General features: G+C 42.3%; 1 protein-coding gene across 1 annotated transcript in view; it reads right to left on the minus strand.

Annotated features, from left to right (window-relative positions):
• The window catches only part of TSHZ2 (teashirt zinc finger homeobox 2), a 267,701-nt gene extending 241,513 nt beyond the window's left edge, over positions 1 to 26,188 (minus strand). Inside the window, exon 1 of the mRNA XM_032606960.1 lies at positions 25,427 to 26,188. Within this exon, the coding sequence (XP_032462851.1) occupies positions 25,427 to 25,466 (40 nt within the window). The 5' untranslated portion in view covers positions 25,467 to 26,188. The remainder of the gene's footprint in view (positions 1 to 25,426) is intronic.
• Positions 26,189 to 26,417: the final 229 nt, after the last annotated feature.

Below are 26,417 nucleotides of genomic sequence, written 5' to 3' on the forward strand. Positions count from 1 at the left end.
CTTGTCAGTATCTCCTGAGGAAACTTTTCATAGAATCAGAGTCTTGGAAGAGACCTCGAGAGATCAAAAAGTCCTGAAAAACAAGGGTTCTAAGAAACTCAAACTCACACAGTATTAAAAATGGAAAGAGCTGTAGTCATTGCCTGCTCACTATCTTTTCTTATCCCAGTGAAATGACTTCCGTTATTTTCACTTTCTCCTATGCAGCCCACTCTCTGGCCCTATAAACCAGTGTTCATGCTTTCTCTATCACCTTCATGATTTTTGTTTTATCTCAATACTATCTGTACCATTATTTACTTAATTTTTTCAAAATTGATTTCCAATGGATTCATCTTTTTTTCTTTACATTGGACTCAGCAATAAGACCCATGAAATCACGACTTTAATGTACTTTTCCCTTCGAATTCATAACAAATTAAAACCATAACTATTAAAAAAATGCATACTTCTAATACCTAAAATTATCTTGAATACAACTGTCTTATGCATATAACAAGTTGGGAATTAAAGTTCTAGATCAGGGGCTAGCAGATTTTCCTGAAAAAGGTCAAATAGTAAATTTTTTTGGCTTTGAAGGCCAAGAGGCAAAATCAAGAATATTATGGAGGTACTTATATAATATGAGAAGAAACAAATTTCCACATTTTCCCCCCAAACATTTAGAAATGTAAAAGCCATTCTAGCTCACAAATCATTAAAAAAAAAAAAAAAAGGAGGTGGGCTGAATTTGGCTCATGGGCCATAATTTGTCAATCCCTGCTCAAAATCATGTATCTGATATTTGTTTGAACCTTCTCTGAAATTTCTGTAACATAGAGTGGGACATAAAAGGACTTATAGGATGGTTGTGAAGATGAAATAGTTGAAAAGCGTTAAGTGTTTAATACACCATCTAGAGCAAAGCAATTACTCAATAAATATTAGCTGTGTTTTCATCTTTGTCATCATCATCTTTTTCTCTCTCTTGACCAGGCTGGTTAGCCACTGAGTACTTTTCCTGGCACACAGTAGGCACTCAGTGTGTGATAGATGATGTTATTATTTCAACTGGTTGGAGCAGCGCTTCTTAACCTTCTATGCGGATCAGACTCAACTGCGGGGTTATTTTTACAAACACACGCTAAGTCTCACCTCTGGAAATCCTGACTCTAAAATTCACTTAAGGAATAAGCTGAGCACTTGTGTTTTTTTGGAAAATTCTAGAGCAATTCTGATGATTCTAAACAGAAACCTGTGACTTAGAGCATAGTCTGGAGAACAGGGTCAGATATCCCAATCCCCAGATAGACCCACTGCTCTGTTTTATGGTCACATACAATTCAGTGAGTGCTCAGCCCCTCTGTTAATAGTAAATTCCATCTGTCAGTCAATCAACAACTGATGTTAACTGAGCACCTACAAGGTGCCAGCCCTTGAGCTAAGTTCTGGGGACACAGCAGTGAAGGAAGTAAAGACCCTGCAATATGATAGTCCCTCTTCCTCACCTTTCATTCCTTTGCCATGCTTGATTTTTTTTTTTCTTAGCCCTTTTCACCATCTTGCATCTTCAGTGTATATTGGTTCTGTCCCATGAGAGCAGGGACCTGATACATTTTGTTGACTGTCGCTCCCACAGCCTAGAAGAGTGCTTAGCACACAGTAGCTGTGTGTTCAATAAAGATTTGTTCTAACGGGTGAAGAGGGAACTCTGCACCTCCTTAGAGAGCCAAGCTGACGGCCAACCCAAGGCAGAACATGTCCCCAGCCTCCTTGGTGTCGGAGTTAAGAGTGAAGCATGTTTTCTGGTCCTGCAACCTCCCTGCTGTTTAATCGGAAATCATTGCTTTATGACTCAGTTTATTCTTTTATAAAATTAGTAAAACGTCTTGAGTATTAAATAGAATAATGCTCATTGCGGGGACTATGTTTAATAAGTAGCAGCTCTGTTGTGTTGGTTTTCTCGTCACCTGGAATTGAATGCACAAAAGACGGTTCTAGAGCTTTTCTGACAATCCCTAAAGAGATCAACTGAGAGCAAGTAATATGCCTATATTAGTACTCATTCTATAGACTGACAATATGCATCTGTTTATTGGACAAATAGTTCTTGAGCTTCTACCGTGTACTGGATGCAGTGCTGGGGTCTCAGGACATGGGGCAGATGATGAAACCAGTCATGGCCCCTGCCCTCAAGGAACTTACTGTCTGTGGGGAGGGGGGGTGGGGGGAGATGGATGGGCATCAAATAAACCAAGAATCATAAAATGCCAATGCTGAAAAGTGGCATCCATGCTGCTTTCAGGTTAATACTGGGGAGGAAGGTGGGATTTGACAAACTCTAAAGGGTCAGAAAAAGTTGTCCTGAGCAAGTGATACTCAGGCCAAAACCTGAACCATGTGAAGGTGTTATAACCAGACTTAGAGGAGGGAACCATGGCTGGACGGGAACCACAACTGAGTAAAGCCAGGGTGCAGGAGAGAAAATGAGGACCTCATCTCAGAAAGGTCGACAGGAGCCAACCACTCAGGGGCCTGTACAGGAATTCTTCTCAAACCTCATCTGCCCGTGAATCCCCTGGGCATCTCGTTAAAATGTCGCCTCTGATTCAGCAGGTCTGGGCCAGGGCCTGAGAGTCTGTATTTCTAACCAGCTCCCAGGAGATGCAGAGGCTGCCGGCACACAGACCATACCGTGAGTAAGAAGGTTTCAGGCCATGACTTTAACGTAAGAGCAGGGAGGTTTAGGCCAGATTTCCCTGAGATCCCTCTATACTGTATGAACTCATCTTGCAGCTGTCAGGGAGCAAAACCCTCTGCCTGGAGCTTGGGAATCTTTGGGAAGCCTCTAAGATTCCGTGGGAGTTGGTGTCCTTTCCTGGGGAGTTCACTGACACTCGTGTCAGTCCCAATTCTAGGTGGCATTGCCATGAAACAGGCCACTTCTGCCCAACAGAAACTCCTTTGCGTGGGTGTTGCAATTCAGAAACTCTGGGGAGGGACAGCCCATACATATTCTTAAAAATCAAGGCAGGCTTGCTAAAACGAAACATATATTTATATTCTATGCATACACACGTACATAGATAATCTTTGAAATGCAGTAATAGCCACACATAGGATTGAAATGAAATCTTACACACATTAAATCATCTCAAATTTAATCATTAAAGGATTAGGGACTGGGATGCTTTTGCTGTTGCTGCCAAGGCCTGAGCAGACCCAGACTTCTCTGTCGGAGCCCACATCTGGGACTAGACATCTCAGGACGGCCTGTCCACTGGGCAGGACCGATCCTGTGGGCGTGGTGATTGTCCCTGGCAGTGATCAGTGAGAAGCTAGTGAGCGGGGCAATACTGAACACACACGGGAGAGACGGGTACACGGTCCGGGGCAGACGAGTCTGGGGAGCAAGTGCCCCTTCAGGGCCATTCGGGAGGAGGGCGGAATGAGGAAAGCAGGTGCCTGCTCGATGCCTTCGGTGCATCATCTCCCCCAGGTCTACTAATTGTCTTTCTAAGACAATCTGGGTGACAAATGTCCCCAAACAAAGGCTGACGCCACCCGCCCCCACGCACGAAGCTCAATTGAATCGCTCACCTCTGCAGCCTTAAATCAAAGGTGGCTCCTATTAAGTATAATTACCTTTGCCGGCAGCTTGTACAACACAGCAAGTGAGGGGCTACTAACCAGGAACGGCTTCTACAGAGCATTATATATGCCTTGGACTAAATCAGCAGGACCCCCAGCTTCAGATACACGTGTAATTCAGCCAGGAGCACATGTATACTGCAGGTAGAGACCTGCACACACGCATAAACACAGCATTTCCTCCACGTATGTCAGCAGCCCGCAAACACCACTCTGCCGAAGAATAAACTGCGAGAGAAAAGGTTTCTCTGAACCTCGAACGTACAAGACGTGTTGCGCGGTCAGTTTTTCCACAAGAAGGCAAATTGCCATCCAACCAGTTAGTGTCTGAACAAGTCCCAAATCCAGGACAAGAAATCAGACAAACTCCAACTTTCTCACCCCCGGAAAGCAGGGAAGTGACACCCCTCCCGGCTGGCTTTGACACAGTCATTTTTCTCCCACTCAACCTCACCGCATCTTTCACTCCTGACATACAAAAACATTTTTATAAATCACGGGCATCTTTATCATTTCAGGCTCGTCAATTCCCATTTTGCCTAATTAATAAATAAATCAAAACCTGAAAGGAAACGAAAGGAAAGTTGAGAAGATTCTTTGGCCCTAACCAAAAAGAAGCCACAGGGAGCTAGATGTAGAATGTGGTTCTTTCAGTCCTTCAGGCTCATTCTAGGAGTTATGTTTCACCTCCGTTTTCACTTTATAGAAGCCTGTTTATTAAACTAGGTGCCCAGAAGCATAAATGAAGACCTCAAAAAAAAAAAAGTCTCTCTCTCCAAAGACGTTATACATTGCTATTCTAGTAGTCTTCAAACGGTCGGCTCTCCCCTCCACAACCACCGTATTAACTAGCATTTATTGAGCACTTACTATGTACCAAGCATGTATGAAGCATATCATGTATACAATGGATATAATCGAGATCGCGGCCCCACGTAGTATTAAAGGTAGTTTTTCAAAATTAAGAGACTAGTGGTTAGAAGGTTAAATAACTTGCCAAAGGTCAGACAGAAAGTAAATAAGTGCCTGGACTTGAACCCCAGTTTGTCATGTCATGAGGTCAGGTACATGTAAAGCATCTGGGACAAAGCTGGCAGGGAATGGACTCTTCAGTACCTGTTAACAAGTCTGATCATTATTGTTTCAGGGAACAAAAGAGAAAAGGTTGATTCCATTAAGGGTTGCAGCAAGCAGTGATCAGAGTGGCCAACTAGGAGCAAATCTAGAAACCTTCACAGCAAATTATCACTTATAAGAGCTGAGCAGGGGCTAGCATGTGCAGGAAACAAAGGACCTGGGTTCAGTAAGGATTAGTAGGAAAAGAAAACAGGGAACTATCGCTGATGGAAATGTCCAGGGCTACCTGGGGTAAACTTTGGGCAGATCAAGTGAGACCCAGGAACAAACAAACATACAAACAGAAATGAACTTGAGTTCCTAGTGAATCACAGATCATCATCCATCCATCCATCCATCCATCCATCCATCCATCCATCCATCAATCCATCCTAGGCACTCCATCTCTAACCTCTTAAGATAGGGGGCCGTGCCTCGTTCGTCCCTGTAGCCCTGGAACACAGCACAGCATCTTGAAAATAATAAAAATTAACAAATATCTGTTGAAAGAATAAAAGAATGACCCTCAAATACATACACTCCTTTCAGGGAACTTATCTTCCAAGAATCAGTTTGATCCTTCCAGCCTTCCTTCGCTCTCACAGTTTCCAAGCCTCTTCTATATTATTCCTGGAATGAGATTTTTACCCTGGAAGATCTACACGGCAGCATCAGTGTTGGCTCAGCAAAGTTTCAAGCTCAAGCCCTCACCCCACAAATTTTTCTTTGCTCCTCGGGAAGTCAAGCCTCTTATTTTTGCCATGCATTTCTCCCACTGAAAATTAAAACACCTCAGTCTCACAGCTTGGTTTGCCGAATGTATTGTTTGTCACAGCTCTTGTTTTCATGATGCAAAAACAATAGGAAGCCCTTCCCCTCACTTTAATATTTTAAAAATTCCTTTAAATAAAGCTGTAAGTTTCCATTGCTACTGTTTTATCTTGGGGACTCCCCGTTAACTTGTCCAATTCCTTCCCTCCACTGCAGGAGAGCAGTTCAAAGTACGTGCCTGAGAATTCAAATTGGAGTTACAAACCAGTATTCTGTTTATTTGTCAGAGTGCTGTGGCAGATTCAAAAGTTAAACCAAAGCACAAAACTCTTCTTGTGGAGTGGGTACTCAGGGGACTGTGGTCTAAAATGAAAATCAGATCATTGTTCAAAAAAGAGAGAGAAAAAAAAAAAAAACAACCCTCACACAGTGCATTGTAACACATTTGAAAACATCTCTGTGTTCCTTAAATGTTCTGCTAAGAGTACTAACAGGTCAGTCCACAGGAAATGCAAGAATACGTTATAGTTTAATCAGGGCACATAAAACACTGTCTAGAATGTTATGTTGCCCAGGGGAATGCAGTGAGCAGGGAACATTTACAAACTCCAGGTCAGTCTCCCCATTACATCACTGTGAAAAAAAGAAATTTATGAGGTTAAATTATATGGATGTTATATATTGGAACTGTTAGCCCATTCCCACATGAGAATGTTGGCTGAAATGGCTAGATTCCCTGAGAGAAATTTCTAAGGCCTTCTATTGTGGATGTTCTTACGGTAACTTTCCACAAAAAAAGTGAAGACTTATTTATTCTTTGAAGATAATGAAATGAATAAAAAGAAAGAAGTCTAACCAAAAAAAAAAAAAGCCCTAATTCCAATAGAGAGGGCACCTAAAATACTTATTCTTATTACTCTTCTCCAGAGATAATAATACAGAAGTTACTTTGTGGAACTTCCTCATGATTTATTTGACCTGCTCCTCATCTAAGTGATTGGAAACACAGATGTTGATGCTATAACTTTGCTTCCAGTAAATAATTCCTCAAAGGACTCACATTTGTTTAACCTTAGTCACAAGATGATAAAACTTATTAAACATTTATGGGAGCAGCAACACAATTTTGTTGGTTTACGTCTTTGGCAAGATTGGAAACTCATATCCCCACTTTTCCACCTTCCTTTCACCTCTCTAAAAGAAAAAATATCTTTGAGGAAGTTCCTGTACCTGAATTATGAAGATCCCCGCCCCCCTGCTTTACTTCTCCATCTGCGCCTGCAGTCTGACAGTAAACAGAAGGGCTGCCATGCTGATCTCAAAGAACAATAATTAAACCAAAGGGACAGCAGACAAGGTGCTCCCGTGGGATCGACAGGGGAAGAATAAAAACCTCACCAGGGAGCTGTTTTCTTATGATTGCGAACCTGCTTCTGAGATAAGCAAACATTCACAGGTGTGATGTGTGTGCATTTATTCACTGAACAACGCTCCCTAAGAACCTGCTCTATTCAGCCCTGCGGACATACATAACATGGGTATCTAAATGTCCCAAAGACTCCAGGAACCTTGGATAACTGTTCGTTCATTCATTCATGTATTCAACAAAAACACCTACTGTATTCCAGGTACAGCAAATGAAATGGTCCCCACGATTTTAAAGTCTGTCAGTCCCTGACATGACACAATGTAGAAAAGGAAACAGAAATTACAACTGGTATAGAGCCTGCTTCCTGATATTATCTGTCACTTATACATTTCTTATCTAGAGCTGATTTTCCTGTGCAGGGGACATGGGGTGTAACTACGGCTCTGTTTCCCTCTCACCTCGGGCTGTAACCAGTAGGGCAGGGGCAGTGCCAAAGGGGCACCCCTGGGGAAATACACCATGGCACTGGAAATACACTGTGTTCACAGGGAAAAGCCTGAAGAGTTTTGTGGTGATTTCATCAGCAGCTCAGCCTTGGCATGGACATATGCATATACTATGTGCACCACAGACACAGAACTCACCAACAGTAAGGGCTTCTTACTCTCGCCCCACCAGACACACACACTAACATCCACGACATATCTAATCCAGCTGTACATGAGACATATTCATGTCCACAACACACATAATATGAACAGATTTACAACTCAGATCCACGGTAAAACAGATCCACAGCGCGCGCGCACACACGTTCTAAGGAGGCTGCTGTTCTTGGTTGTGAAACGCATCTGGTACTACATGGACCCTCTAAACTCTGGGGTCCTATCTAATTAATATATCTAACCCCAGGACCAACCAGTAGGCCTCAATACGTGTTTGCTAAACTGCATTACAGTATAGTATAACCGTTCCATATGTTAAACTGGAGGATTGACTATTGTTAATAATTCAACTTAGAACACGGACAAACAAAAGTCCTTTCCCGACCCCACCCAGGCATGTTTAATACCTCATGGAGATTTAGCATCAGTAAGGCTATAGCTGTCCAGCTATGAAGCTTAATCATTATATACTCTGAGGACAAATGCAATTTCTTTTATGCTATTCACGGTTTGGTTTTGTTTTTCCCTTCTCTCTGTATCCCATCCCACCCCACCTCAAGGTGGCTAATGACAGTTTTCTTGACATACTAGGATTCAAGCCATGTTGATGACTGTCTCATTCATTATTGGGATTATTGACATATTTTATGTTCAGTTTACTTACTTCAAGCAGACATGTAGCAAGTGCCTACTAGGTGCAAACTAGCTAGTTGAATTTCTGGTTAGAGAAGTATACAACTCAGTAAAGACACCAAGAATGTTCAAAATATGAAATATTAGCTGTTTAAGTGATGTTTATTTTTCTTAACTCATTCTCTTGCTAAATGCAGTAAAATTCTCACAACTGTTATTCTCTACGTAAATTACTTATGTGACAATTGTAAAAATTCCCAAGAATATTCATTACAGGATTGTGTGTAATAGTGAAAACTTTAAAACATGCTAAATGTCTATTAACAGAGGAATTGATAAATCAGTAAAAATGTACATGCTTATGGTGGAATATTATAAAGCATATAAAAGAGAATTAGCTATATCTATTTTCTTAAATCTATCAACTCTTTCTCTCTTTTTTTCTCTACCTATGTACTTGCATACTGGGATAGAGACCCAAAAATAGAGTAAAAAAGAAAACCTTGTAAAACAAAGCATGAAACTATTTACAACTATATCTCAATAAAACTGGGAGAAAAAAATTAAATTTTTTAATTAAAAAATTAAAATTTTTAATTTAAAAATAAACTTAAAAAATAAACTTACAATTAGTAGATCATATTGAAAACAAAAGCAAACAAACAAAAAATTTTAAACATATAAAAAAGAATAATAATACTCCTACCTATACATATACGTGCAGGCAATACTGTAAATAATGTAAGATGTGCACACCAAATTCTTCATAGTGCCTATCTCTGGGGACAGAGAGAGGGAGAAAGTAACAATAGTTGAAGAACACCTATTATGCACCAAGCACTATTCTAAGTACTTAATAAGTGCCAACTTTTTTTTTTTTTTGCAGTACGCGGGCCTCTCACTGTTGCGGCCTCTCCCGTTGTGGAGCACAGGCTCCAGACACACAGGCTCAGCAGCCATGGCTCACGGGCCCAGCCGCTCCACAAGTGCCAACTTTTTAAAACCTCATTAATAGTGCTTGGAAGTAAGCACCCTCCTTACACTTATTTGACAGGACTGAGGTGCAGAGATTTTAAGTTTGCTTTTCAAAGGGAACAGCTTTATCCGTACAGTTTAATTCCTTTATATCTGAAATTTACTAACCAAGTGAAATAAGCCCACCTTATTACTGACAGTTCTCTCCTCTATTCCATCGGATTGATTTATTCCCATCCAATATCCATAAAGAAAATATTTATATTAAAGATGATAAAATAAGATAATTCCATTTCTCATTAAAATAACTGGTAATCAAGTGGCAAGGCAGTTTGCCAAACCTTGTATTACTACAAATGTTTGTTTCAAAATGTCACCCAAATTAAAAAATAAAAAAAATAACCCACCACCAACTAAAAACGATTGTTGATTTTTTTTCAAGAAAGATCCCATCATGATTTCTGTTATAAGCAACGTTTTCCCTCTGAGATATGACCCCTTGAATTTCGTGATCATCTTTTTTTTTTCTTCACATTATTCAGAGTACTCATTTAAATGTCACCTATAATTAAATACTTACAAGTAAGAAACACCTTTGGAGACCCTGACCATAAATATTACGAGGGACTCTAAAGGGGAAATCTGTGAGGGTAGCTTTGCGTTTGCTAAAATAAATAATGGGGTAGCGTCATTGCATGTGTTCCATATTTCTGATGGCCAGGAAGAGTCATGGAGCCTACAAGAGATTTATGGGGAACAGATGAGCAGTGTCTGACTTCAGGACACATCCTCAAGGATGCTGTAGGAAGTGGGTGAGCACGATTACTTACTGAGCCACCCCAGATGGACTGTGTTGGGGATTTTCATGGATTTTTTTTTTTAACCTCTGTTTAATAAAACAGGAATGGACTTATGAAAACGTGATTGTGTAAAGCTCAAGAGGTTCTAAAAATTGTTCTTTTTTTTTTTAATCTTCATAGTTTCCATTTTTTAAAATGGTCTTTAGATATTTAGATAAGGATGATTCTCTTTCTATCATTTTTTCCTTTCTTGCTTTTGCCACAATTGACTGACTTCAACCTGGAGGAAACCCTCAATTTCAGTTCATGCCCTTGATCTGCACATATTTATACTAGACTATGAATGTTTATGTGACTTTTTGCTATTAAACATTAAATGATGTGAAAAGCAACAAAACATGGTGTTTGAGTACTTGGGCTCTGATACGCAGACCCAGCGTTTAGTATCTTATTTAAAAGCTTGTATGATCTTCAAGTTACTTAAAATTTCCAAAACTAAATTTCCTTGTCTATTCAATGGGCCAATAATAATATCCGGTTCTCAAGATGTTCTGGGGAGAGACTTTATGTAAACGACTTTTATGTAGTCAATGCTGAGTAAATGTTAACCACTTAGTGTAGATTTTTGGTTTTGTGTCATCCAGGTCAATAAACAGTAGCCATTATATGACAGACCATTATGATTAGCACCATCTTCATCATTGCTGCCATCATTATTTTGATCACAGTCACCTATGGAGGCACATATGCTAGACAGAAAAGGCTTAGAAGTCTGATTACTGGGAAGAATCAGGAAAGAATACAGAGGGGATGGATTAAGGAAAAAAAGAGGAAACATTGAAGAGAGGATGAGAAAATGTGACAAAGGTAACAAGAAAGTGAAGGAGGTCCCAAAGAATAAAACCAGGTTTTCTGCCCTCTCCTCCAACAGTTTCCAAAATCTCAGAGAGTGTAAGAAATAAAGAACCAGGTCTGGGATATTCCTTTTGTTTCTTTCTTGTCTCTTGACTCTGGTACCGAGGGTGTCAGCCAGCTCCCTAGCGGACGGAGACTTTGCTATATATCTGCTGGACTGCCTGCCTTTCTCCTCTTAACCGAGGGATTCTCTGGACTCTGATGTTTCATGTTGTGACCAGGTAGACCGACGCATAAATGGGTGTGTTTCCCTGTTGAAATACATTAGGGAAAATTGTCCCCACCGTTTCTAAAAGCATAGGCAATTGCCATGAGAGAGGGAGAGCAAAGGAGACTCTACTCATATTTTTTCCATTGACTAAAAGCCAAAAGTGAAAATGGACCCTGGAAATAATTTTTTAAATGTTTAAATGCTTTGGCATTTGGAATTAGAGAGAGAGAGAGAGAGTGTGTGTGTGTGTGAAGAAGAAGAAGGAAAGGAGAAGGAGAAAAAGAAGAAAAAAGGGAGGAGGAGAGAACTTAGATATTTTTCTCCTATATCCTGTAATTTAAAGCCTTAGTGGGTGCCTAAAATTCAGATTCAGGGTCCTCATGCCATCCTATGGAATCAGAACCACTAGGCTCTGGCCTGGGAATCTGTAAATTTACATTTTAACAAGTTTCCCAAGTGAGGAGGACACCAAATAAAGGTTGAGAACCACGACTCTATTCCAGATGCAGAACCAGAACATTATTCCCAGTCCTTCCATATTTGCAAAATTTCCTGGGCCAGTAAAGACTTTCCAGAGTTTTTCTCTGATATCCTGGGAGGGGAAGTTCATTCTGGTTTTAAAACCTTTTGAAGTATTCATGAAAGCCTCTGTTTTCCGGGCGTTTCTTTGACCTGAGTGTGACTTGGCAGCCATAGCTCACAGCTGGTTCATGAATCCCTTGCCCCGCTCAGGCTCTGGGCATCTATAGCGTTCTCACATTTAGTCATCGTGCCCCAGCCTCATGGTTTGCGCAATGCCCTCCCCCCAACTATTGCTTTCTTTGTAATAATTCCCTCTTTTATTTACTTAATTTTATTTTAAAATGAAAATTTATGTCATTCAGTCAGCGGAAGGCCAATCACATTTGCCATAAGTGATGGTAATCAAACAATGAAAAATCCAAGTGTTAATATTTTGCTATTCACTGTTGTTTGCGAAAGTCTCTGAATCTGTGGTCTGCTCTTTCCGATAATCAAGTGGGAGAGAGGTGTTTAAGACAGGCTAACAGCAAGTGAGACTTTCTTCTTGATTAAATCAGAGGATTTGAACCAGTATTGAAAAAGGAATACTGTTTTCATTTCCTGCCTGCCTGCTACTTAAAACTATCTACCCCAGTGGTCTGAAAGCCCATAATGGGGCAACGGGGGCTTTAAAAACTTTTAGAGATGGGCTTACGTGCCTCATTAAAACATTGCATAGAGCACTGGTAGGCTTGGGAAGAGGAGATAGCCATTAGCAGTTTCCACTGGTGGAAATGATCATTCCAGTTAGTGTCTACTTTCCTGCCCCCAAGAGATGCACCTTTAACTCCTTGGGTTTTTTCACTTTCACTCCTACTAATCACATCACTGTCATTCATTCTGTCCAACAAGTTATTGAGCACCAACTCTGTGCCAGGCTTTTGGACGCAAAGCAAATAAGATATAAGATCTGTTCAGGGTCACAAGCTCAGAGCCATGGTGATGATTTTAATAATTTACCATTTATCGAGCACTCACTGTGGACGAGGCACAGTCCTGAGTGCTTTACAAGTGTTCATACTTTGCTCCTCCCAAGCACCCAAGGGGGACTTTTCATTGTCTCTAACTGATAAGGAAATCTAGGCATGGAGAGGGTTATTAATTTGTTAATATATACAGTGACTAAAGTTTCTTGACCGCTTACCATGTACCACCATGTACTAAGTATGTTACCTGATTTATTTCAATGAATCCTTGTAAAAACCCAGCGAGATGAGTCCTTTTAGTAGGTCCATTTTGCGAATGAGGAAATTGAAAGTTTGGGCGGTAGAGGTGCCTGAGGTCACACAGAAAGGAAATGACCCACTGGAGAGAAATGGAAGCCTGGTCTGTCGACTTCAGGGTCCACCCGGTTGCCCTGACACCGTATTGTCTGATGGGGGTGGGGAGATGCAAGTCCAGGACTCCATGAAACGTGCTTGAAAGAGACTAGCCTCTCCCTGCACGGTCAATTCTAGAATCAAGGCAGCTCCAAACACTTTCCCTTGTTCCCACTTTAGCTCAGAAAATGGTAGACTGACGACTTTCAGTAAGAACCTTATGTACAACTAGAGGAAAGAAGCAAAAGAAAGAATTCGGGAAGATAGTAGGATAAATACAGTCAGGCTTTTCATATACAGGTTTTAGTATACTCTTCTTTCTCACTCATACCCACCTGCAATTTTCTGTACATCTTGTCTACCTTTACACCAAGTTTCCCATCACCTGGACCATCAGTCTGGTCCAAGTCATCACCAGGTTTTGACTAGGTTGATACAGAAGCCTCCAAAATGGTCAATCTGCTTGCAGCCTTGGTCCCTGAGAAGTAACACGGCAGCCAGCATGATCCTGTAAAAACCTAAGTCGGATCCTATGTCTCCCTCGCCCTGTAAGGCTCCCCAGTTCAGTGAGAACCTTGGCTCCTTACGCAGCATCTCGGTTCTAGAGGTTTGGCGTCTGTCTATCCCTCTGTCCTCATCGCTCACCCTCTGTCCCTCGTCTCGTCACCCTGGTCTCCTTGCTGCTCCTCCAGTTCCTGCGGCAGCTCCAGCCCCGGACCTTCCCACGCACCTGGAACCATCTTCCCCAGAGACTTGCCCTGTGCTGTCTGCCACCGTACTCAGAACCCAGTTTCAATACCACCTCCAGGGAGAGGCCTTTCCTCACTATCTCATCTAAGACGGCACGTCCTCCTGTGACGCGAGACCCCTCACCCTCCTTTAATTTTCACTGTTGTACACACCACTCTCCGACGCGAGGCAACGTGCATCTGGGACCTGTCTGCCGCACAAATGTTAAGTGTGAAGAAGGCAGGCCTTCTGTCATTTTTACTCAAGCCTCCAGTTCCAGCGCCTCCTACAGTACCTGGTGCACGGCAGACCTTCAGTAATATCAGTTAAATAAAGGTCTGAGGACAGGCAGCAAAAATTCCCCAACACTCTCTGCTATCCCGAATCTCTTTGTCCTAAGATATCCCTTAACAGGCCCCAGCCAGTCTCCCTTCTTTCTTCTCCCAGGCACTTATCTGAAGGTGACAATTAAAAAGCGAAGAAGAAGGCGTTACCAGGAAACAGCCTATAGCCTTCTCCTGTTAGCTTAACAACCCCTAAGCTCTGCGGCCTTGGGCCTGAGGGGATGAGCACAGGCTTCTGGTGGGGGAGGGCTGGGGGCCTCTGGAGGCTGCGGGCAGGAGGACGCAGCACCTGGAGAGCACAGAGGGAGAGGGGTCGACCTCTGGGGTCAGAAGTGAGGCTCCCCACCCCCTTTGCCTCCATCCGGGTCTAGGCTTAAGGAGGAAGCCTACAAATCCATAGTATCAGCAGGCACCGTCTATAAGATGAATGAACAACATTCACTGCAGAAAGGTGAATCCCTGCTCTTCAGCTGAAGGCGGAGGACGTCACGATGAACAGAATACAAGCTTCTAACTAAAATCACCGTCTTTTTGTCATTAATGTTTCCTAAATTGATAAATATTCAAAGTGCAGCTATGATCGTGATTGGTACGGAGGTCTGCCAAAAAATTTTCGGTGCGTAAAAGAGATTCTTATACTCGAAATTAATTAATTAGTATACAAAGTAATACACTAATTAAAGTATTTATTCAGTCACTTATTTATAGCCTCATTTATTCATTCGTCAGGAAATATTTATTTAGTGCCTAATAGGTACCAAGGACTAATTCGAGTGCCTAGATTTCTCCCAGGATTCCTACAGAAGACAAAACAAAACAACAGAAAGGACATAAATTCATTTACGGAGAAGACGCTACGTAAGTGCCAGAGACTGCACCAAGGGTTTCATCTATATCCCATTGTCTGATCGTCACAACCACAATGTGAGGTGAATAACATCATGTCTCCATTTGACAGGTAAGGAAACTGAGGTGCCACAAGGTTAAGGGACTCCCCTTAAAGCACACTGGTGGCTAGTTAAGTAGGGAGGAGCTGCAGTTGGATCCCAACTTGGTTCTTAACATTTGCCTTTCCACAGCCTCATGGATGGCACCCATCCCTGCACCTGTCAATTCCTCCATAAAGCCTGGGCATGTGTTTTTACCTCCAGGTGTCACCTCTATTATTCTAAGCATCCTAGTCTCCATCACTGAGGGGCGAACTAAGTAGACTGAATGGATAAACATACCCAAGTCCACCACCATCTTTGAAATACAAACAAGTACCCCTGTTCTACTAATAACCCAATTAGATGACATCACTTTCTTGCTTGAACCCCTCCAGCGATCCCATCACACTTAGATGCAATTCTAGGAGGCTACACATGATCTGCCCCGCCTGTGTCTCCTCCTCATTTCCTGCCACTCTCCCCCGTCTTCATCTGCTTCAGCCCTAGTGGCCTCCCGTGTATTCCTCAAGCACGCAAGACATTTCTGGCCTTAAGGTGTTTATTGCTTCATCTTCCTGTAATGCTTCTGCCAGATCTATGCTTGTCTAGTTCTTCATTTTCTATTCAGGTCTGATCAAATGTCACCACCCGATTAACACTACCCCCAACCATTCTACGTAAAATGGCAACCTTCCATCCCTTTCTAACCTACTAATCCCAATTCATTTTTATGAAATGCCATTAGAACTATTCAATATTATGTACTTATTTGTTCGTTGGCCTCACCATTTGTTGTTTTGGTCTCACCCACAAGAATATTAGCTGGGTGGGAGTAGGGACTTTTCCTACTGCAACATTCCAGCACCCAGATCAATGCTTAGCACACAGGAGATGAACAGTCAACATCTGTCGGGTGAATGGACACATGAATGCACACACATACACACGAAGAGGAAGAGCTGACTTTATATATGGTAGATGGCACTAAGATTCTAGTTGGAGACGCCACAAAAGGCAGCATTCTCTGTCAGTGTTCTCAGTACCCTTCCCCCGCCCCCCAGGTTTAGACATCACAACAGATGCAAGGGAAAAATAATAGGAACTGAGGGTCCTTCCTTGGCAAATCACTATGACTCTTCTAGGTTAACTACCACAACAGATTATGCGCATGGGTCTTGGAAGCAGAAAGTTTCAAACCAACCTCGGTCACTGCATGACCTTGGACGAACTGCTCTGCAGGTTATTCAGATCCCCATCAGTAAAATAAAGATGATACTAGCATCTAACTCAGGAATGTTGCAAGACTCCACTCAGATGTTCCCTCCTCTGGCAGGTCTCCTCTGGCCATCCACACCATTGTTGCCCCAATCCTGCTCTCATATGTTTGTGTTTATAAAACAATTGTTATCATAGAGCTTTTTACTATATGAAAGTTATCTTTTTTTCCTTTATTAAATTACTTGTATGTTCTCTTGCTTCCCCCAACTGGAGGGTAAGATCCCCAGGGATCACACCCATCCTATTAACCTTGATGATCCAGGTGACCAGAACAGGACCCGGCATGTAGTAAGAACTCAAGAAATAACTGCTGCTTAAATGAATGACTGTAAAATTCATAACGTACTTGGTAAGATGCCTGCCATATAATAAGCACTTAGGTAGTGGCAGATATCATTATTACTGTTGTCGTTATGGGTTTTGTTGCTGGTGCTATAATTACTATTCCTTGGGAAAGAAACAATTTTTTTTTTTTTTTTGAGTTGGGGCAGGGCTCCAACCTATCCAGTATGAGTTTTTCTCAGAAAGGGCTAAAACACTACTCAGTGATTATATTTCCAGTTTTAAAAATCAAAACGCATCCAAGTCTGATTTCTTTTGACCCTGAACTCCTGGTCCCATAATAATTGGCAGGTTCCTCATTTCCCTTCTGGTATACATTTTTCATGGTCTGGTTATTTGGGGCAAAGATACAATAGCTCTGTTAGGTGTGGCCCCTAGCAGTTTTAGTGCATTCTCTCAGCTCAGGACTCATAACGTCCTTTCCAAAATTCTGAACCTTAAGAAGAACTATGATTACCCCCATCTTGTAGGTTGGAAAATGAGGAGATTTGAGCAGCTGGTCTAAGCATTACACATCCAAAAAAGTAGACCCAAGGATTTGAACTTGGGTCAGTCTGACTCCTGAACTCACATTCTTATTCTCTGAGTAAGGTTATCTCTCGAGCTTGCCCAGGGCCAGTTAAGTAGGGTGGCAGAGCTGTAACCAGAACCCAAGTCATTTCCTCCTATTCCATGGTTCCATCCACAGTCCAAAACCTAATCCCAAGGGAGAAAGCAAGAAGAAGGGCACAGCTACAAACCCAACTTTCTAATAAAGGAAAATAGCTAAAGGCAATTCTGATATAAAACGTGCTTATATAGCTTTTCATTTCGGCATTTTTTTCTGTACCAAGTGGTACCGAACACATAGAATAGATTTAACTCTTCTCTACAGCATCATCTTGGCCCAGAAGCTATTCATATCTCCCTGGGGTATAAGAGAGAGGCTTCTAAATACATAGAAAAGTCTACAGACCTGATTAATTGAAGTGATTTAAAGTCAGCCCCTTGCAGTTTATACAGAAATATGTATATGCTGCCGCTCCTACTTACACAAATCTCCCCTATAGAAGACCTTGACCTTCTGTTTTCTTTTTGTATCTCCCGCGTCACCAATCACCAGATTTCATGGATTTTTCATGGCGCAGAAAAACATTTAAGGAAGTTTCTTCTAGATTCATTACAAACACAATGGCCGCTGCCAACTCTGTTTTTATCTCATTCTGCACTTTGTAACTATTTTCATTAAAAATAATAACGTGGGGACTTCCCTGGTGGCACAGTGGTTGAGAGTCCGCCTGCCGATGCAGGGGACACGGGTTCGAGCCCTGCTCCGGGAAGATTCCACATGCCGCGGACCAACTAAGCCCGTGCGCCACAACTACTGAGCCTTTGCTCTAGAGCCCACGAGCCACAACTACTGAAGCCCATGCGCCTAGAGCCTGTACTCCGCAACAAGAGAAGCCACAACAATGAGAAGCCCGCGCACCGCAACAAAGAGTAGGCCCCGCTCGCCGCAACTAGAGAAAGCCCGCGCGCAGCAACGAAGACCCAACGCAGACAAAAATAAATTAATTAATTAATTAAATTAAAAAACAACAGTAACTGTGTTCTGCCCACCTTAATATCTAAACTGTATAATTTCTATAGAAATGACTTAGATGTAGCTTGAAGAAGAAAGCTCAGGGGTGATTTCAGAGTATTCACTCAATTCTGAAAGCACTCAACTAATTAAGACCAGTGATCTTAATTTTTGTACTAAAGGAAACTGCAGCATGCTGGCTTTCTTAAAAAACCCACCTTAGCGCCTAGCAGCTTTACGGAAACATGAGGTTTTTCCTTTGGCATAAACGGACACTACAGCTTTTCAATTAAAGTAGTCTTTGGAGAGAGATGCAGAAGAGCTAAAAAGCTCCTTAAAAATCTTCCCTGCTTCACTGCCTCTCCTGTGCCGGGTGGGGGGTGGGGGTGGGGGTGTACAGTTAAAGTGCAATGCTATTTTCTCCTTACCCTGCGAAACAAAGTTTTCGATCTTGAACCCTGAGCTGGCTGTGTTATAGATCTTGTTGAGGTTTTGCTTTTAGTTTTCAAGCCCATATTTGGTTTTCTAGAACTGTTTTTAAAAAGGGGATGTGCATTACAACGTCCTATATTTTTGTACATCCAGAGAGAGCTTTGTTAGACCCTGCTTCAGGTTGGGTAGTAGTTAGAGGGATATTGAAACTATTTTTTAACATTAACACAAATGGAAAGGAAACTCTCATTTAGATGAGCAAAATTCAAGACAAATCCTTTCAAATACGATCCAGGTATTTTTTTCCCCATGTAATTTCTCTAAGCTCATTATCTCTGAAACTTTTGCATTGTGCATTCCCTGTTGTTAAGCACAGCTAAATAATACTGATATATTAATAATAGGATTAGCTAGCCTTGCCTCCTGAATTCTAATTTCTAAAATTTTAAACAATTTTAGGCATCACTTTGGCATCACAAAATGTTTGAGAATGCCCAGAGGACATCTTTTTCTGTAGAGGAAACACAAAAGACCGAAAGAGGCAACAACTGGAAATTCCACATGGCTGTTTTAATGACTTTCGAATCCCTCCAAATTATTTAATCATTTCACCCATGGAGTTTGCTTTGGAAACAAATATATCAGCAATTCCCACTTGCATCTGAGATTTCTTCTCTGTGTGGCTGTGTATGTATACAATATCTTTGGAAAGGACCTGAGTCTGACGGTTACCCTCTGGCAAAACGAGTAACACAAGTACGGCCAAGCTGCTGAAGACGCTCCAGATGCATGTCCAAGTTAGATGAAAATCCTCTGAGTTTGCAGACATCGCCCAGAAGTGGATATCTGGTCTCTAAAGTCTCTGTTTTTTTATTATCATTTCTTAAAGACCCAGTGTGTCTTGAAACTGACTTTCAATGTTAAGCCTATCCCTTCTTCTGAAAACAAGTTCCTAAAACAAGTGACTTGACAGGTCAGTAGCAGGAAAAAAAAAAAAAAAAAAAAAGAAATTATAAATCCAGTGAAAACAGTGTAGTATGCTAGAGGCCTGTAACCGTAGGGTGGTTTTCCTCCCTGCGATATCCAGGTAATCAAGCAAACACTCTCAACGACCTATTTCTTATGTGGTTAGAATGACTAAGCTCGTTCATAATCGAAGAGCTGCTTGCCAAAGGTCACCCTCAGAAACAGGAGAATTTCTAACTTTAAGTGGAACTCAGAAAACTTAAAATAATTTTAAACATACAAATTGTTACAAATTACTGAAAAATAAATTTTAAAAAACCCTCTTCCAGGCTGAAAAGGTTCTAGGAAGGTAGAAGGATGAGATCTCCCTGATACAGACTGTAGGGGAAGACATTCTGTATTCATCCCAACATTAGAAAATGAAAATAAATTTCTCCCAAAGAAATAAAAATAAAGCAGCATTGTCAACTTGTGAAGCAATAAAATTATTTGTGTGCCAAGCTTCTTTTAATATCACTGTGATTTTTTTTTTCATAAAAAGTCTCTCAATTTGTTGTAATTAAATATGTAATGAAAAAGCACTGCTTCAGGGAAGCGATGCAAGACACTCTCTGTTAGTTTAATGCGTTTCCAACTGACTTTGCATCAAACGAAAATGATACTCTGTGTGTGCCTGGTCTTAATATAGAATTTGTTAGGCAATTTTGTGTTTTTTAAGGGGGACTTGGGTGGACACAGACACTGCCTTTGAAATAGCGGCTGAGTCTTCCCAGACCATGACATACTTAAATAAAATTGATGGTACAGATACAGTGATGGAAGGGAAGCACCACTCAGGACATTTAACTCGTGTCAGCTAATTACAGACCCGGCATAAACGTGAACAGGGCCTAGGTTTTCTTCCTGGCTGATTTCCCTAAGCTCAGCTGCGGTGATGAGCAGAAGTGCATCATTTCAGTGGCCTTAAATAATGCCAGGCTCAGTGCCCCTTTAAAACCTGCTCAACTGAGAGGACAATTCCCAAGCCACTGGAAAGATAAATAGATCAACCCAGGTATTATCCAGTTGGAGAAATTCCGTCAAATGAGTGAGAAGTCAGCTGGGATGAAATGAAAGCATAAGCCTCTGTTGGAGAGTGTGACAAAAGGCAAGACGTTACCAGGGACAGATCTGCTAAAGGTGCCTAGGAGGTATTTATTGGGTGTGAAGGTTTCCCGAATGGGTAGCAACAGAATCAAGGTGACTGGGAGAAAAATAAATGTAAGGTGGGAGAAAAATAAATGCAGAGTATTTCTGAGGAATGCTTCTACCCTCCTCAAAAGTCACCTCTGATATCCAACCCCCAAGCCTCAAGAAGATTTTCATTGTCGAGAAGTTTCTCATGCCCCCTCTTCCTTAGCTGGCTTCCACTAGAACTCCCTATCACTTGCAGTCTGCTGGTTAGGGTTAATGCATTGTGTCCTGATATGGCAGATTTAAAATGAAATCAATAAATGCCTAAAACAAATGGGCTTTTGAGATGTCCCATTCAATCTGGGTCTTTAAGGGTGAGGGGAGAGGAGGGAGAAGGAAATCATGAGGGGAGTGGGAAAAGGACCAGTTAGGCAATCAATTTCTATCCAAAACACTGTGTGGAGGATGTGATTTCAAGGTACCTGTCCTTTCTTTTTTCACGGATCTGCCTTAAATAACAAGAATAGCCTTGAACAGTTCACACTGCTGAGCCCCTATGGCGGTGGGGGTGTGTATTTATTTTTTCCATTCATCTGTTAAAAATCGTACTGTTTGTGTAAGTGAAGGGGTCTATAGCATGCGGTATTTAAATCTTCAAGATGGGAACTTGTCTTTCTGAAGTGTGCTTAAACAAAGTGAGAGTGCCAGGGTCGGGACTCCACCCCGATACCTATTCTCTTGAACCCCATTCCACTTGCCAGTGAATTAAAGGTAAACTTCACCCTGAGCTGTCTGACCCCTCCCTGCCCTGCTGGTTTACACTGCTGAAACCTTGCCCACTAATCCAGTCATTGTCATCAGGAGGTTGAAAGGGAGATCGCTCAGGTCATCTCCACACTCCACTGCAGTATTCCGAATTGTCCCTGCTGAATATGTTTCCCATGTAAATAACCTGTGCTATTAAGGTGCAAATTGCAACTTTTAAGTAATGATTGCTAATAGTCTAATGTTTACTGCCACACAAGGACATTCATGAAAACAAAATCTGCATTATTCATCTCCATATTAAATAAACAAAATAAATTGAGGGAGCTGTTCTCTCCTGCAAGACTTTCCTCAGATCTGGATTATCGAATAGCTTCTGAGAGTCAGCAAGAAGATAACATTTAATCTCTTTGAGTAGGCAGCAGCAGACGCCTATAATTTATATATACATTAGATATTCATATGTATATGATGCCCAAAGATTTTGCGTCCTCTTGCAATTGGCTGGCATTATATAAAAACAAGAGTTCAGGATGGTGAAATAAATTATATATTACACACGTGTATGTACAGAGGCTGCGACAGATTGTAGAAAATAGAAGGGTTACAGTGTAAGTCTACAGTTTAACATTTTTAACTACCCTGCGTCTTGTAAAACACAAACAACTCAAAACACTGTTCTGTTTTACTTTACCTTTCTGCCATCTTCTCTAACTTCCCTACAATGGATAGGGAGAAAAGATGCTGGTACAGAATCCTGCAATATTTTCAGGCAAAAGTAGATGCGTTTTAGTGGTGAGTGAAATATACATCCAAGGAAGCAATCACACTCACTCGTACATACACAAACCCCTGGGGTACTGCAGGCTGCTTTCTAAACTTTTTTCCTTGCCCGAAGTAATAGTATGGTAGAATAGCAAAGCTTTAGAAAGCCAGGAAGAATGACATTTCGGAGGGAAATGTTCTGACTTAGCTGTTTCCTTAAAGAGAACTGCCTACCTCACAGCCCTTCCCTCAAAGGAGGGAGGAATATAACCAATAAAGACTAACGTCCCCCATCACTTATAATATCATCTCGCTCAGTCTAACCGCATACCTGCTTTATTAGAAAGTTCCATAATTGATTCCTTGAAACGTGGAACTTAAAACTAATAATGCAAAGGAATCAAATTGCCTCGAAGAGTTCTCGGGGAAGAGAGTCTCAGTTCTGATTCACTCACAGGCTTTTTCGATGTTTCAGTATTCATTCCTCAAGCTAGAAATCAAGCTTTCAACATCAGCCCATGGGAATAATTACTTACAGTCGCGCATTGTTTAATTTTAAGCAGTGATAAAAGTTAGTATGGCCACAATCCTAGAACCCACCTTGTTCTTCTCCCTGGATGTTAACTGGCTAAAGAATCTCGAAGTGGCTAACTTTACTTGTGAATAACCACGTCAGCTAAAACAGAGTACAGCATCGATGACTTCAGACGAAAGAAGTATCACATGAAAAAATACCTGCTTTAGTAATATGTGAGTAAATAAATACCGTAAGAGGGGCCTCATTGTGTACTAAGTGAATTATTCCCTTTCAGCTTGACAAGGGCTTCCACTTCTTCCAGTGAAAAAAATAAAAGCCATGAGAACAGACACATAAAGACACTAGGAACACAATAGGCCAGAAAACTGAAACTACAGTCAGAACTTTCTAACACACACATACACACACAAACACTACAGTAAATAGATAAGCTAGCTCCAACAGACACCAGCTTAATGAAAAGGATCTAATTTAAAGAATGTGATACAGCATTGTGTTACGTACACCTGGATGCTCATTGATCAGAGCATAATTATAATCAAAGGAGTGCAGTTCTGAGCAATGCACTTTTTGTAATGAGCTGACCAAAGGAGACATGTCCAGTCATTCTGGTAATTTAAAATACTGCCTAGTTGTTGGCCTTTACCGGAACAACAGGGGGGAAAAAAAAGAGTAATTTTCAGGGCAGTATCACTTCTTGCTGGACTGTTGCCCAGGGTTCTCTTTTGGGACAACAATAAGGACGTTATCTCTAATAATCTAGGGATACTTAAATTTACATTGCTAGAACTGGAAGAAGCAGGCTCAGTCTTCCTGAGTCTAAAAGGCCAGTGCACACCCCAGTGCTGTTCAGATTGCAAAGCAATCTAAGTTTTAAAAAATAAGTGAGTTAAATGTAGAAAGGGACAGGGGTAGGAGGAAGAAATTGTTTGCAAAAGAGGTAGCTAGAGTTGAAAAAAGAGCACTTCATTGACTAGGCAAGTTCTAAATAGATACGGTACTAAAAATACCTAAATTATTTTGCTCTTGGAAATACATGAATCAAAGCTTTGTAAATGATATTTCCCCATGCAATTTGAACCAATCTATACACAGTTACGGATCTGCGCTCAGAAGGGAAGATAATTGTGGATATCTCAAAGCACATGTACTGCCATTCGTGCTGGAATCAGGCCACGATGGAGGATGAGCTTGGTGGTCCAGCATGTTCAGACGCAAACACCCACTTTGCCCAGATTTGTGACTAACTTTGGATTTGCTCTGAGGGTGGCTTTTCAAAGTTTATGAAAGTGTTCCACCGAACTTCTTCTCCCTAATGTTTCGCTCGAGTTGGAACAGAAGGAGATATTGTGGGGGGTTCTGCAGAAGACCCGCCTTGACTGATGCTGCCTAAGGCACCAGGGTAAAGACAGAAAGAAGGGGGAATAAAACTTAAGCTTTTTGCTAAAGCCCGATTCAACTGAAGGACACAAAGACATAAAAACGCCCACATTAAAAGCCAAACAAGATAATAATTGTGCATGTCTGGCTCTGAATCTAGAGGGCAAGGCTTGCGTCACTGGCACTCTGAGTTACCATGGTGAGTGATTTATTGATATATATCAAGAATGAATAGATCAAAGGCAGCGAGATGACAGGTGATCAATCACATGTCAAATCAAAACTAGCAATCAAGTGGAAAGCTGACTTTTCAGTGGGTGGGTCTGGGAGGAGAAAAATGAACTTTCATATCACACTTCCGAGAAGCAAAACCCCAGCATACTATTAAAAAAGCAATTAAGCAACCCAAAAGGAAAAAAAAAAAAAAAAAACCCTTTACAAGATCTAATGTACTGATCCATTAACCTGTTCCTCTCTTTTTCTTTTTTCTTTTGGAGGAGGGGTGGTAAGTAAGAATTCACATGGGATAGTTCCTACTATACAAATCAATTTACAAAGTTTGCAACTCACTCTGGGCAAAGGAAATCCAGAGCTGTTTCAATATCAATGGGGCATTTTTCTTCCCCTTTTTTAAGAGGAGGGAGAGTGTTGATTAGATTTCCAAACGTGGATCCTCTTAGAAAACATATTCAAAGGTTCGTTTCCTGGGGTGGTTTTTTCCACCTTGGTGATCAAAGCTAAACTCCTATGGCTCGCCCCAAAGCCAGCCTTGCAGCCCGGGGCTGGGTCACTGCTCACACTTCAGTGTCCCAAACCCCAGCCAGAGGAGACGCTGTCCCTCGAGGCCAGAAGCCACTGGCACTGACCACGCGGAGGGATGCGGGGGTGGAAGGACTGTCTCCCCACTCCGCACCCCAAATCCTCAACCCAACTTTGGCCCGAGAGGCAAGAAGCAGACTGGGAGAAAGTTAGGGGTGGGGTAGAGGGTGGAGGAAAAAAAGTTTAAGGAGGGAAGGCTTGGTGGGATAGCTTCCCCCAACACCCCCAATCGGAGCCTGGAAAGGGGAGGATTTGGGAGACTGGAGAAGGCGAGAGAGGATGGGGTTATGAGCCGGGCAGAGAGGGGCACCCGGAGCGAACTCCCCCGAAAGCCGAGGGGGGTGGCGTCCTGGGGCACCCGGGGCGAGGAGGGCGGGCGAGGAGCTCGGCGCACCGGGCAGCCCGGCCGGACAGCCCCGAAGCGGAGCCGTTTCTCTTACCTGCCGCCCGCTTGGGTGCCTGCTGTTTCCTCCTTGGCATCGCTCTACTTCGCTCCAGTCCCACTTCTGGCGCCCCAGCCCCGAGCCGCGCGCGGGGGCCCGCGGTCTCTCTCGCCTCTCTGGGTCTCCTCCGCCTCCTGCCCGGTGGCTCCTAGGGCGTCACTCGGCCTCTGTCCCCCTGACGATCCCCCCTGCAACTCCTCCACCACGGGCCAGAGACCCCCCTCTCTGGGTGGCAGACACGGACGGCTGTGCCGGCTGGTTGGAAGTAGAGGTTGGTTCTGCCTTGTTTGTTTGTTTGTTTTGGATTTTTTTTTCCTCTCTCTCTCTTTTTGTTTTGGCTTTTTGGAATTTTTTTTTTTTTTGGTTTTTTTTTTTTTTTTTTTTTTGGTGACTGTTGAGACACTTGATTTCTTTATTAAACATCCAAGACCGGGTTCGGATGGAAGGGACGAGGGACGCACACGCGCGCGTAAAGATAAGGAAAAAAAAAAAAAAGGCAATCCTGGGAAGGTAGTGGTTTCTTCTTTTTCTTCTTCCTTCTCCTCTTTCCCTCCTCCTCCTCGCCGATCTCTATGGCGGATTCGCGCTGGGGGCAGAGAGATCACTCACTGTAGGTTTGTGGCTGCTGTCGGATCCCCGTCTGTGAGTGATATGCTAGAGGACAGGAGCGGGTTTGGGAAAGACAGAAAATCTGGAATTCACACACACACACACACACACACACACACACACTCACACACTCACACGCACGCACGCACTCTCGCTTCCTCTCACACACACTCACACCCCCCACATATGCACACACACACACACACGCACACACACTCTCACACACACACAAGACAGGGCGAGGCGATGCCAGCAAACATCGATCCTGCTGAACAAACTGAACATTAACAAACTCCTCCTCCTCTCCCCGAGACCTGATGACAGGGAGAAATTTACTCCCCAGCCGCAGAACGCCAGGCAGAGGGAGTCTATTAAAGGG

Source organism: Phocoena sinus, chromosome 15 (genome assembly GCF_008692025.1).
Source record: "Phocoena sinus isolate mPhoSin1 chromosome 15, mPhoSin1.pri, whole genome shotgun sequence".
NCBI lineage: Eukaryota > Metazoa > Chordata > Mammalia > Artiodactyla > Phocoenidae > Phocoena > Phocoena sinus.